Below are 13,926 nucleotides of genomic sequence, written 5' to 3'. Positions count from 1 at the left end.
CAAGTCTGGTTCATCCTTGGGAGCAATTTCCAAACGCCTGAAGGTACCACGTTCATCTGTACAAACAATAGTACGCAAGTATAAACACCATGGGACCACGCAGCCGTCATACCGCTCAGGAAGGAGACACGTTCTGTCTCCTAGAGATGAACGTACTTTGGTGTGAAAAGTGCAAATCAATCCCAGAACAACAGCAAAGGACCTTGTGAAAATGCTGGAGGAAACAGGTACAAAAGTATCTATATCCACAGTAAAACGAGTCCTATATCGACATAACCTGAAAGGCCGCTCAGCAAGGAAGAAGCCACTGCTCCAAAACCGCCATAAAAAAGACAGACTACGGTTTGCAACTGCACATGGGGACAAAGATCGTACTTTTTGGAGAAATGTCCTCTGGTCTGATTAAACAAAAATAGAACTGTTTGGCCATAATGACCATCGTTATGTTTGGAGGAAAAAGGGGGACGCTTGCAAGCCGAAGAACACCATCCCAATCGTGAAGCACGGGGGTGGCAGCATCATGCTGTGGGGGTGCTTTGCTGCAGGAGGGACTGGTGCACTTCACAAAATAGATGGCATCATGAGGAAGGAAAATTATGTGGATATATTGAAGCAACATCTCAAGACATCAGTCAGGAAGTTAAAGCTTGGTCACAAATGGGTCTTCCAAATGGACAATGACCCCAAGCATACTTCCAAAGTTGTGGCAAAATGGCTTAAGGACAACAAAGTCAAGGTATTGGAGTGGCCATCACAAAGCCCCGACCTCAATCCTATAGAACATTTGTTGGCAGAACTGAAAAAGCGTGTGCGAGCAAGGAGGCCTACAAACCTGACTCAGTTACACCAGCTCTGTCAGGAGGAATGGGCCAAAATTCACCCAATTTATTGTGGGAAGCTTGTGGAAGGCTACCCGAAACGTTTGACCCATTTTAAACAATTTAAAGGCAATGCTACCAAATACTAATTGAGTGTATGTAAACTTCTGACCCACTGGGAATGTGATGAAATAAATAAAAGCTTAAATAAATCATTCTCTCTACTATTATTCTGACATTTCACATTCTTAAAATAAAGTGGTGATCCTAACTGACCTAAGACAGGGAATTTGTATTAGAATTAAATGTCAGGAATTGTGAAAAACTGAGTTTAAATGTATTTGGCTAAGGTGTATGTAAACTTCCGACTTCAACTGTAATTATATATATTCATATTCAGGACTCTGACTTTCTTACTTTGTACTTTTTGGATGATGTACGTTTGTATTGTTTTGTTATTATTACTGCGCTGTTGGGGCTAGAAACACAAGCATTTCATCTGCGATAACATCTGCAAATCAGTGTATGTGACCAATAAACTTTGATTTGATTTTGAGATCACAGCCATTATCAACGGTGATCCTGGAGCAGTTTGGGTTAAGTGCCTTGCTCACGGGCACATCGACCGATTCTTCACCTTGTCGGCTCGGGGATTCGAACTAGTGACCTTTCCTTTATTAGCCCAATGCTCTAACTGCTAGGCTAAATGCTTATTACCAGCTAGATCCTAATTGGCCTGCTAAAAATTAATAGTTGGTCACCCATGTTGAGGACGGTCAGGGCTATACAGGGTTATATTATTTATAGCGTATAGAAGAGGGAAGTTAAGCATTTGGGGATAATCCTGTTCCTGCATGAAAATAGTGCACAATCAATGGACATTACCGTAGTTGCAGCAGAGCCCATTGTCCAGCAGATGTCTCTAAAGTCCTGTAAGTACCAGAACCATACATGTTCCTTTAACTTTAGTGTTTTCTTTCCAGGATCAGTTCACTCTCCACAACACCCAACATTAACCCTTGGTGGGAAAAATGCCAAACTGATCACAGATCAGCGTCTGTCTCGGACTGGAGGCAGCTTCCTTTATGCAACAGATGGGCGGAGTCACAACTGTAAAGTAAGCGGGAACCAATCATAAACTCCGGAGGCGTGGTCCTCAGAACTCGAGATGCGTGACGTTTGCACTGACCTGAGATTGTAGTATCGTTGTTAGTATGTTGGCGTGAGGACTCGGTAGCGGAGGAACCAACGTGCTGATTATGTCTAGATAAACCAACGCAACTCTCTGGCACTCTGTCTGATAATGGCATGCGATGGTTCGATTGACGATTTTCCGGACAAAGTGTTGTTGAACCGATCACCGTTTCCATGCAGAAGTAGCAACAGCGCGAGCAACAGAAGTACGGTTTTCCTCGGGTTCTTTATTTTGTCGATGTCACTGCACGTTATCACGCTGCTGTGCTACCTGGATCTCCGGTCCGAAGTGAAGCGGGAGATTTCTCAGCGAAGAGGAGGGGACGCGAAGTTGACCCTCGGTGGAACCGATGTGACTGACCCGGTGTTCCCCTCCGGTCCCCGAGTGATGGACCCCGGCGCTCGGGCAGAGGGTCACGAGGTAAACAAACCATCAGAGCAACCATGCATGCAGGCTTTCTCTCCCCAAACATGGAATACATCACAACTTCTTCTATTTACAGTACACACGGTCATAAGCCAGTTTTGTTTCCATTTTAGCATTTGAATCACATAGATAGATTAGCTCTTGATCAGACCCGTCATACCACAGTCTGTAGTCTACAGATCTTACATCTTAGGCTAAAAATTGAAGTTATTTTGCGTTGAAACATTGTTTGGTTAAGAATTCAACTATGCATGCTTCACTTGTGTTGTGTAATAATCTGTGAGCCAGGTCACAGAGGTGTTTGAATGAGCTGTAAATCAGGGGAGATCAGATATGTTCTCCTAACTCTCTGGCTTTGAGGAGCCTACCTGAAAGATGATCTCTAACAGAAAGTTAATCTTGAGAGGAACAGGTGTTCATGACTCACAGAGAGGGGAGGAGAGGTAGAACAGAGGAGAGGAGAGGGGGAACAGAGGAGAGGAGAGGGGGAACAGAGGAGAGGAGAGGTAGAACAGAGGAGAGGAGAGGGGGAACAGAGGAGAGGAGAGGGGGAACAGAGGAGAGGGGAACAGAGGAGAGGAGAGGGGGAACAGAGGAGAGGGGGGAACAGAGGGGAGAGAGGAGAGGAGAGGGGGAACAGAGGAGAGAGAGGGGGAACAGATGAGAGGAGGGGGGAACAGAGGGGAGGAGGGGGGAAACAGAGGGGAGGAGAGGGGAACAGAGGGGAGGAGAGGGGAAACAGAGGAGAGGAGAGGGGGAACAGAGGAGAGGAGGGGGAACAGAGGAGAGGAGAGGGGGAACAGATGAGAGGAGGGGGGGAACAGAGGGGAGGAGGGGGGAACAGAGGGGAGGAGAGGGGGAACAGAGGAGAGGAGAGGGGGAACAGAGGGGAGGAGAGGAGAGGAGAGGGGGAACAGAGGAGAGGAGAGGGGGAACAGATGAGAGGAGGGGGGAACAGAGGAGAGGAGGGGGAACAGAGGAGAGGAGAGGGGGGAAACAGAGGAGAGGAGAGGGGGAAACAGAGGAGAGGGGGAACAGAGGAGAGGAGAGGGGGAAACAGAGGGAGGAGAGGAGAGGAGAGGGGGAACAGAGAGGAGGAGAGGGGAACAGATGAGAGGTAGAACAGAGGAGAGGAGAGGGGGAACAGAGGAGAGGAGAGGGGAACAGAGGAGAGGAGAGGAGAGAGAGCAGAGGAGAGGAGAGGGGAACAGAGGAGAGGAGGGGGGAACAGAGGAGAGGAGAGGGGAACAGAGGAGAGGAGAGGGGGAACAGAGGAGAGGAGAGGGGGAACAGAGGAGAGGAGAGGGGGAACAGAGGAGAGGAGAGGGGAACAGAGAGAGGGGGAACAGAGGAGAGGAGGGGGGAAACAGAGGAGAGGAGGGGGGACAGAGGAGAGGAGAGGGGGAACAGAGAGAGGAGAGGGGAGAGGAGAGGAGAGGGGGAACAGAGGAGGGAGAGGGGGGAACAGAGGAGAGGAGAGGGGGAACAGAGGGGAGGAGAGGTAGAACAGAGGAGAGGAGAGGAGAGGGGGGAACAGAGGAGAGGAGAGGGGGAACAGAGGAGAGGAGAGGGGGAATAGAGGAGAGGAGAGGAGAGGGGGAACAGAGGAGAGGAGGGGGGAACCAGAGGAGAGGAGAGGAGAGGGGGAACAGAGGAGAGGAGGGGGGAACAGAGGAGAGGAGAGGGGGAACAGAGGAGAGGAGGGGGAAACAGAGGAGAGAGAGGGGGAACAGAGGAGAGGAGAGGAGAGGGGGAACAGAGGAGAGGAGGGGGGAACAGAGGAGAGGAGAGGGGGAACAGAGGAGAGGAGGGGGAACAGAGGAGAGAGAGGGGAACAGAGGAGAGGAGAGGAGAGGGGGAACAGAGGAGAGGAGAGGAGAGGGGGAGGAGAGGAGAGGAGGGGGGAACAGAGGAGAGGAGAGGGGAACAGAGGAGAGGAGGGGGAACAGAGGAGAGGAGGAACAGAGGAGAGGAGAGGGAGGAGAGGGGGAACAGAGGAGAGGAGGAGAGGAGAGGAGGGGGGAACAGAGGAGAGGAGAGGGGAACAGAGGAGAGGAGGGGGAAACAGAGGAGAGGAGAGGGGGAACAGAGGAGAGGAGAGGGGGAACAGAGGAGAGGAGAGGGGGAACAGAGGAGAGGAGAGGGGGAACAGAGGGGAGGAGGGGGGGAACAGAGGGGAGGAGAGGGGGAACAGAGGAGAGGAGAGGGGGAACAGAGGAGAGGAGGGGGGGAACAGAGGAGAGGAGAGGGGAACAGATGAGAGGGGGAACAGAGGGGAGAGGGGGAAACAGAGGAGGAGAGGGGGAACAGAGGAGAGGAGAGGGGGAACAGAGGAGAGGAGAGGAGAGGGGGAACAGAGGAGAGGAGAGGGGGAACAGATGAGAGGAGGGGGGAACAGAGGAGAGGAGGGGGGAACAGAGGAGAGGAGAGGAGAGGGGGAACAGAGGAGAGGAGAGGGGGAACAGAGGAGAGGGGGAACAGAGGAGAGGAGAGGGGGAACAGAGGGGAGGAGAGGAGAGGAGAGGGGGAACAGAGGAGAGGAGAGGGGGAACAGATGAGAGGTAGAACAGAGGAGAGGAGAGGGGGAACAGAGGAGAGGAGAGGGGGAACAGAGGAGAGGAGAGGGGGGAACAGAGGAGAGAGAGGGAACAGAGGAGAGAGAGGGGGAAACAGAGGAGAGGAGAGGAACAGAGGAGAGGAGAGGGGGAACAGAGGAGAGGAGAGGGGGAACAGAGGAGAGGAGAGGGGGAACAGAGAGAGGGAGAGGGGGAACAGAGGAGAGGAGAGGGGGAAACAGAGGAGAGGAACAGAGGAGAGGAGGGGGAACAGAGGAGAGGAGGGGGGAACAGAGGAGAGGAGAGGGGGAACAGAGGAGAGGAGAGGGGGAGAGGAGAGGAGAGGGGGAACAGAGGAGGGGAGAGAGGGGAACAGAGGAGAGGAGAGGGGGAACAGAGGGGAGGAGAGGTAGAACAGAGGAGAGGAGAGGAGAGGGGGAACAGAGGAGAGGAGAGGGGGAACAGAGGAGAGGAGAGGGAATAGAGGGAGAGGAGAGGAGGGGGGAACAGAGGAGAGGAGAGGGGGAACAGAGGAGAGGAGAGGAGAGGGGGAACAGAGGAGAGGAGGGGGGAACAGAGGAGAGGAGGGGGGAACAGAGGAGAGGAGAGGGGGAACAGAGGAGGGGGAACAGAGGAGGGAGAGGAGAGGAGGGGAACAGAGGAGAGGAGAGGGGGAACAGAGGAGAGAGAGAGAGGGGAACAGAGGAGAGGAGAGGGGAACAGAGGAGAGGAGGGGGAAAGAGGAGAGGAGAGGGAAACAGAGGAGAGGAGGGGAAACAGAGGAGAGAGAGGGGAACAGAGGAGAGGAGAGAGGGGAACAGAGGAGAGGAGAGAGGAGAGGGGGAACAGAGGAGAGGAGAGGGGGAGGAGAGGAGAGGAGGGGACAGAGGAGAGAGAGGGGGAAACAGAGGAGAGGAGGGGGAAACAGAGGAGAGGAGGGGGGAAACAGAGGAGAGGAGGGGGAAACAGAGGAGAGGAGAGGAGAGGGGGAACAGAGGAGAGGGGGAGGAGAGGAGAGGAGGGGGAACAGAGGAGAGGAGAGGGAACAGAGGAGAGGAGGGGGAACAGAGGAGAGGAGAGGGAACAGAGGAGAGAGAGGGGAAACAGAGGAGAGGAGAGGGGGAACAGAGGAGAGGAGAGGGGAACAGAGGAGAGGAGAGGAGAGGAGGAGAGAGAGGAGGGGGAAACAGAGGAGAGGAGAGGGGGAACAGAGGAGAGGAGAGGAGAGGGGGGAACAGAGGAGAGGAGAGGGGGAACAGAGGAGAGGAGGGGGAACAGAGGAGAGGAGAGGGAACAGAGAGAGGAGAGGGGGAACAGAGGAGAGGAGAGGAGAGAGAGAGGAGAGGAGAGGAGAGGGGGAACAGAGGAGAGGAGAGTGAGAGGAGAGGAGAGAGGAGAAGGGAGAGGAGGAGAGGAGAGGAGAGAGAGGAAGGAGAGGAGAGGGAGAGGAGAGGAGGAGGAGAGGGAGAGAGGAGAGAAGAGAGAGAGGAGAGGAGGAACAGAGGAGAGAGGAGAGGGGGAACAGAGAGAGAGGAGAGGAGGAGAGGAGAGGAGGAGAGAGAGAGAGAGGAGAGGAGGGGGGGAACAGAGGAGAGAGAGAGGGGGAACAGAGGAGAGGAGAGGAGAGGGGAACAGAGGAGAGGAGAGGGGAACAGAGGAGGAAGAGAGGGACAGAGGAGAGGAGAGGAGAGGGGAGGAGAGGAGAGGAGGGAGACAGAGGAGAGGAGAGGGGAAACAGAGGAGAGGAGGGGGGAAACAGAGGAGAGGAGGGGGGAACAGAGGAGAGGAGGGGGGAACAGAGGAGAGGAGGGGGAACAGAGGAGAGGAGAGGAGAGGGGGAACAGAGGAGAGGAGAGGAACAGAGGAGAGGAGGGGGAAACAGAGGAGAGAGAGGGGGAAACAGAGGAGAGGAGAGGGGGAACAGAGGAGAGGAGGGGGAAACAGAGGAGAGCAGAGGGGGAACAGAGGAGAGGAGAGGAGAGGGGAGGAGAGAGGAGGAGAGGGGAAACAGAGGAGAGGAGAGGAGGAAACAGAGGAGAGGAGAGGAGAGGGGGAAACAGAGGAGAGGAGGGGGGAACAGAGGAGAGGAGGGGGAACAGAGGAGAGAGAGGGGGAACAGAGGAGAGGAGAGGAGAGGGGGAACAGAGGAGAGGAGAGGAGAGAGAGAGAGAGGAGAGAGAGAGGGAGGAGAGGGGAGGAGAGGAGAGGAGAGGAGATGGGAAGAGAGAGAGAGGAGAGGAGAGGAGAGGGGAGGAGAGAGAGGAAGGGAGGAGAGAGAGAGGAGAGGAGAGGAGAGGAGAGGAGAGGAGGAACAGAGGAGAGGAGAGGGGAACAGAGGAGAGGAGAGGAGAGGGGAACAGAGGAGAGGAGAGGGGAGGAGAGGAGAGGGGAACAGAGGAGAGGAGGGGGAACAGAGGAGAGGAGAGGGGGAAACAGAGGAGAGGAGAGGGAGAGGGGGAACAGAGGAGAGGAGAGAGGGAGAGGGAGGAGGAGAGGAGAGGAGGGGGGAGGAGAGGAGAGGAGAGGAGAGGAGGAGAGGAGAGGAGGGAGAGGAGAGGAGAGGGAGAGGAGAGGAGAGGAGAGGAGAGGAGGAACAGAGGAGAGGAGAGGAGAGGAGGAACAGAGGAGAGGAGGGGGGGAACATGAGGCAGCAGTTGAATGGAAACATGATGTGGTTGATCACATGACCAGCAGGTGCAGAGCCTCAGGGCTGAATGTATAGGCCTGCATTTATTGTCACAACTGATTGGTGGTCAATTCGTTCTGATGATGCTCACCATTCCATGATATAGTATGATGGAATGCTCAGGCTGAGTCAGAGACCTTGCTTGATTGCAGGGTGTAGTTAGTTAGGTGTCACCCCCGGAATCCTACTGAACAACAGTTCACCATTTCAGAACTCTGAAGAGACCCTTCAGAATGGCCTTCTTTACCATGTACCTTGTTTTAGTGTAGTGTTTCTCCCCAAGGGACCCTCAGTGGATAAATGGGTTAACATTCACTCCTGCCAGTCACACCAGATCTAGGATCTGTCCATACAATCTGATCTAGGATCTGTCCATACAATCTGATCTAGGATCTGTCCATACAATCAGATCTAGGATCTGTCCATACAATCTGATCTAGGATCTGTCCATATAATCTGATCTAGGATCTGTCCATACAATCTGATCTAGGATCTGTCCATCCAATCAGATCTAGGATCTGTCCATACAATCTGATCTAGGATCTGTCCATACAATCAGATCTAGGATCTGTCCATACAATCTGATCTAGGATCTGTCCATCCAATCTGATCTAGGATCTGTCCATCCAATCTGATCTAGGATCTGTCCATCCAATCTGATCTAGGATCTGTCCATACAATCTGATCTAGGATCTGTCCATACAATCTGATCTAGGATCTGTCCATACAATCTGATCTAGGATCTGTCCATACAATCTGATCTAGGATCTGTCCATACAATCAGATCTAGGATCTGTCCATACAATCTGATCTAGGATCTGTCCATACAATCTGATCTAGGATCTGTCCATACAATCTTATTCATTATGAGCTTAAAGTCTAAACTGATCCTAGAGCAGCACTCATACTCTTAGATGCTTTGTGGATCCAGGCCCTGATCTGATCTGATCGGATCTGATCTGTGTTCATTCTGTTCCTACAGAGGGTGATGGAATGCTGTGATCAGTCAGTCAGTTCTGTTCCTACAGAGGGTGATGGAATGCTGTGATCAGTCAGTCAGTTCTGTTCCTACAGAGGGTGATGGAATGCTGTGATCAGTCAGTCAGTTCTGTTCTTACAGAGGGTGATGGAATGCTGTGATCAGTCAGTTCTGTTCCTACAGAGGGTGATGGAATGCTGTGATCAGTCAGTTCTGTTCCTACAGAGGGTGATGGAATGCTGTGATCAGTCAGTTCTGTTCCTACAGAGGGTGATGGAATGCTGTGATCAGTCAGTCAGTTCTGTTCTTACAGAGGGTGATGGAATGCTGTGATCAGTCAGTCAGTTCTGTTCCTACAGAGGGTGATGGAATGCTGTGATCAGTCAGTTCTGTTCCTACAGAGGGTGATGGAATGCTGTGATCAGTCAGTTCTGTTCCTACAGAGGGTGATGGAATGCTGTGATCAGTCAGTTCTGTTCTTACAGAGGGTGATGGAATGCTGTGATCAGTCAGTCAGTTCTGTTCTTACAGAGGGTGATGGAATGCTGTGATCAGTCAGTTCTGTTCCTACAGAGGGTGATGGAATGCTGTGATCAGTCAGTTCTGTTCTTACAGAGGGTGATGGAATGCTGTGATCAGTCAGTCAGTTCTGTTCTTACAGAGGGTGATGGAATGCTGTGATCAGTCAGTTCTGTTCCTACAGAGGGTGATGGAATGCTGTGATCAGTCAGTTCTGTTCCTACAGAGGGTGATGGAATGCTGTGATCAGTCAGTTCTGTTCTTACAGAGGGTGATGGAATGCTGTGATCAGTCAGTTCTGTTCTTACAGAGGGTGATGGAATGCTGTGATCAGTCAGTCAGTTCTGTTCCTACAGAGGGTGATGGAATGCTGTGATCAGTCAGTCAGTTCTGTTCTTACAGAGGGTGATGGAATGCTGTGATCAGTCAGTCAGTTCTGTTCTTACAGAGGGTGATGGAATGCTGTGATCAGTCAGTCAGTTCTGTTCCTACAGAGGGTGATGGAATGCTGTGATCAGTCAGTTCTGTTCCTACAGAGGGTGATGGAATGCTGTGATCAGTCAGTTCTGTTCCTACAGAGGGTGATGGAATGCTGTGATCAGTCAGTTCTGTTCCTACAGAGGGTGATGGAATGCTGTGATCAGTCAGTCAGTTCTGTTCTTACAGAGGGTGATGGAATGCTGTGATCAGTCAGTCAGTTCTGTTCCTACAGAGGGTGATGGAATGCTGTGATCAGTCAGTTCTGTTCCTACAGAGGGTGATGGAATGCTGTGATCAGTCAGTTCTGTTCCTACAGAGGGTGATGGAATGCTGTGATCAGTCAGTTCTGTTCTTACAGAGGGTGATGGAATGCTGTGATCAGTCAGTCAGTTCTGTTCTTACAGAGGGTGATGGAATGCTGTGATCAGTCAGTTCTGTTCCTACAGAGGGTGATGGAATGCTGTGATCAGTCAGTTCTGTTCTTACAGAGGGTGATGGAATGCTGTGATCAGTCAGTCAGTTCTGTTCTTACAGAGGGTGATGGAATGCTGTGATCAGTCAGTCATCTGTTCCTACAGAGGGTGATGGAATGCTGTGATCAGTCAGTTCTGTTCCTACAGAGGGTGATGGAATGCTGTGATCAGTCAGTTCTGTTCTTACAGAGGGTGATGGAATGCTGTGATCAGTCAGTTCTGTTCTTACAGAGGGTGATGGAATGCTGTGATCAGTCAGTCAGTTCTGTTCTTACAGAGGGTGATGGAATGCTGTGATCAGTCAGTCAGTTCTGTTCTTACAGAGGGTGATGGAATGCTGTGATCAGTCAGTTCTGTTCCTACAGAGGGTGATGGAATGCTGTGATCAGTCAGTTCTGTTCTTACAGAGGGTGATGGAATGCTGTGATCAGTCAGTCAGTTCTGTTCTTACAGAGGGTGATGGAATGCTGTGATCAGTCAGTTCTGTTCCTACAGAGGGTGATGGAATGCTGTGATCAGTCAGTTCTGTTCCTACAGAGGGTGATGGAATGCTGTGATCAGTCAGTTCTGTTCTTACAGAGGGTGATGGAATGCTGTGATCAGTCAGTTCTGTTCCTACAGAGGGTGATGGAATGCTGTGATCAGTCAGTTCTGTTCCTACAGAGGGTGATGGAATGCTGTGATCAGTCAGTTCTGTTCTTACAGAGGGTGATGGAATGCTGTGATCAGTCAGTCAGTTCTGTTCTTACAGAGGGTGATGGAATGCTGTGATCAGTCAGTTCTGTTCCTACAGAGGGTGATGGAATGCTGTGATCAGTCAGTTCTGTTCTTACAGAGGGTGATGGAATGCTGTGATCAGTCAGTCAGTTCTGTTCTTACAGAGGGTGATGGAATGCTGTGATCAGTCAGTTCTGTTCCACAGAGGGTGATGGAATGCTGTGATCAGTCAGTTCTGTTCCTACAGAGGGTGATGGAATGCTGTGATCAGTCAGTTCTGTTCTTACAGAGGGTGATGGAATGCTGTGATCAGTCAGTTCTGTTCTTACAGAGGGTGATGGAATGCTGTGATCAGTCAGTCAGTTCTGTTCTTACAGAGGGTGATGGAATGCTGTGATCAGTCAGTCAGTTCTGTTCTTACAGAGGGTGATGGAATGCTGTGATCAGTCAGTTCTGTTCCTACAGAGGGTGATGGAATGCTGTGATCAGTCAGTTCTGTTCTTAGAGGGTGATGGAATGCTGTGATCAGTCTAGTTCTGTTCTTACAGAGGGTGATGGAATGCTGTGATCAGTCAGTTCTGTTCCTACAGAGGGTGATGGAATGCTGTGATCAGTCAGTTCTGTTCCTACAGAGGTTGATGGAATGCTGTGATCAGTCAGTTCTGTTCTTACAGAGGGTGATGGAATGCTGTGATCAGTCAGTTCTGTTCTTACAGAGGGTGATGGAATGCTGTGATCAGTCAGTTCTGTTCCTACAGAGGGTGATGGAATGCTGTGATCAGTCAGTCAGTTCTGTTCTTAAAGAGGGTGATGGAATGCTGTGATCAGTCAGTCAGTTCTGTTCTTACAGAGGGTGATGGAATGCTGTGATCAGTCAGTTCTGTTCTTACAGAGGGTGATGGAATGCTGTGATCAGTCAGTTCTGTTCTTACAGAGGGTGATGGAATGCTGTGATCAGTCAGTCAGTTCTGTTCTTACAGAGGGTGATGGAATGCTGTGATCAGTCAGTTCTGTTCTTACAGAGGGTGATAGAATGCTGTGATCAGTCAGTCAGTTCTGTTCCTACAGAGGGTGATGGAATGCTGTGATCAGTCAGTCAGTTCTGTTCTTACAGAGGGTGATGGAATGCTGTGATCAGTCAGTCAGTTCTGTTCTTACAGAGGGTGATGGAATGCTGTGATCAGTCAGTCAGTTCTGTTCTTACAGAGGGTGATGGAATGCTGTGATCAGTCAGTTCTGTTCCTACAGAGGGTGATGGAATGCTGTGATCAGTCAGTCAGTTCTGTTCTTACAGAGGGTGATGGAATGCTGTGATCAGTCAGTTCTGTTCCTACAGAGGGTGATGGAATGCTGTGATCAGTCAGTTCTGTTCCTACAGAGGGTGATGGAATGCTGTGATCAGTCAGTTCTGTTCTTACAGAGGGTGATGGAATGCTGTGATCAGTCAGTCAGTTCTGTTCTTACAGAGGGTGATGGAATGCTGTGATCAGTCAGTTCTGTTCCTACAGAGGGTGATGGAATGCTGTGATCAGTCAGTTCTGTTCTTACAGAGGGTGATGGAATGCTGTGATCAGTCAGTCAGTTCTGTTCTTACAGAGGGTGATGGAATGCTGTGATCAGTCAGTTCTGTTCCTACAGAGGGTGATGGAATGCTGTGATCAGTCAGTTCTGTTCTTACAGAGGGTGATGGAATGCTGTGATCAGTCAGTCAGTTCTGTTCTTACAGAGGGTGATGGAATGCTGTGATCAGTCAGTCAGTTCTGTTCGTACAGAGGGTGATGGAATGCTGTGATCAGTCAGTTCTGTTCTTACAGAGGGTGATGGAATGCTGTGATCAGTCAGTCAGTTCTGTTCTTACAGAGGGTGATGGAATGCTGTGATCAGTCAGTTCTGTTCCTACAGAGGGTGATGGAATGCTGTGATCAGTCAGTTCTGTTCCTACAGAGGGTGATGGAATGCTGTGATCAGTCAGTTCTGTTCTTACAGAGGGTGATGGAATGCTGTGATCAGTCAGTTCTGTTCTTACAGAGGGTGATGGAATGCTGTGATCAGTCAGTTCTGTTCCTACAGAGGGTGATGGAATGCTGTGATCAGTCAGTCAGTTCTGTTCTTACAGAGGGTGATGGAATGCTGTGATCAGTCAGTCAGTTCTGTTCTTACAGAGGGTGATGGAATGCTGTGATCAGTCAGTTCTGTTCTTACAGAGGGTGATGGAATGCTGTGATCAGTCAGTTCTGTTCTTACAGAGGGTGATGGAATGCTGTGATCAGTCAGTCAGTTCTGTTCTTACAGAGGGTGATGGAATGCTGTGATCAGTCAGTTCTGTTCTTACAGAGGGTGATAGAATGCTGTGATCAGTCAGTCAGTTCTGTTCCTACAGAGGGTGATGGAATGCTGTGATCAGTCAGTCAGTTCTGTTCTTACAGAGGGTGATGGAATGCTGTGATCAGTCAGTCAGTTCTGTTCTTACAGAGGGTGATGGAATGCTGTGATCAGTCAGTCAGTTCTGTTCTTACAGAGGGTGATGGAATGCTGTGATCAGTCAGTTCTGTTCCTACAGAGGGTGATGGAATGCTGTGATCAGTCAGTTCTGTTCCTACAGAGGGTGATGGAATGCTGTGATCAGTCAGTCAGTTCTGTTCTTACAGAGGGTGATGGAATGCTGTGATCAGTCAGTTCTGTTCTTACAGAGGGTGATGGAATGCTGTGATCAGTCAGTTCTGTTCTTACAGAGGGTGATGGAATGCTGTGATCAGTCAGTCAGTTCTGTTCTTACAGAGGGTGATAGAATGCTGTGATCAGTCAGTCAGTTCTGTTCCTACAGAGGGTGATGGAATGCTGTGATCAGTCAATCAGTTCTGTTCTTACAGAGGGTGATGGAATGCTGTGATCAGTCAGTCAGTTCTGTTCTTACAGAGGGTGATGGAATGCTGTGATCAGTCAGTTCTGTTCTTACAGAGGGTGATGGAATGCTGTGATCAGTCAGTTCTGTTCCTACAGAGGGTGATGGAATGCTGTGATCAGTCAGTCAGTTCTGTTCTTACAGAGGGTGATGGAATGCTGTGATCAGTCAGTCCA

General features: G+C 50.6%; 1 protein-coding gene across 1 annotated transcript in view; it reads left to right on the top strand.

The window, feature by feature from the left end:
- Positions 1-1,722: 1,722 nt before the first annotated feature.
- Positions 1,723-13,926, top strand: part of LOC121531649 (collagen alpha-1(X) chain) — an 89,888-nt gene continuing 77,684 nt past the window's right edge. Inside the window, exon 1 of the mRNA XM_045225605.1 lies at positions 1,723-2,433. Coding sequence (XP_045081540.1) covers positions 2,122-2,433 — 312 coding nt within the window. The 5' untranslated portion in view covers positions 1,723-2,121. The remainder of the gene's footprint in view (positions 2,434-13,926) is intronic.

Source organism: Coregonus clupeaformis, chromosome 2 (genome assembly GCF_020615455.1).
Source record: "Coregonus clupeaformis isolate EN_2021a chromosome 2, ASM2061545v1, whole genome shotgun sequence".
NCBI lineage: Eukaryota > Metazoa > Chordata > Actinopteri > Salmoniformes > Salmonidae > Coregonus > Coregonus clupeaformis.
The sequence above is the reverse complement of the archived record's forward strand: the minus strand, read 5'-3'. Positions and strand labels throughout refer to the sequence as shown.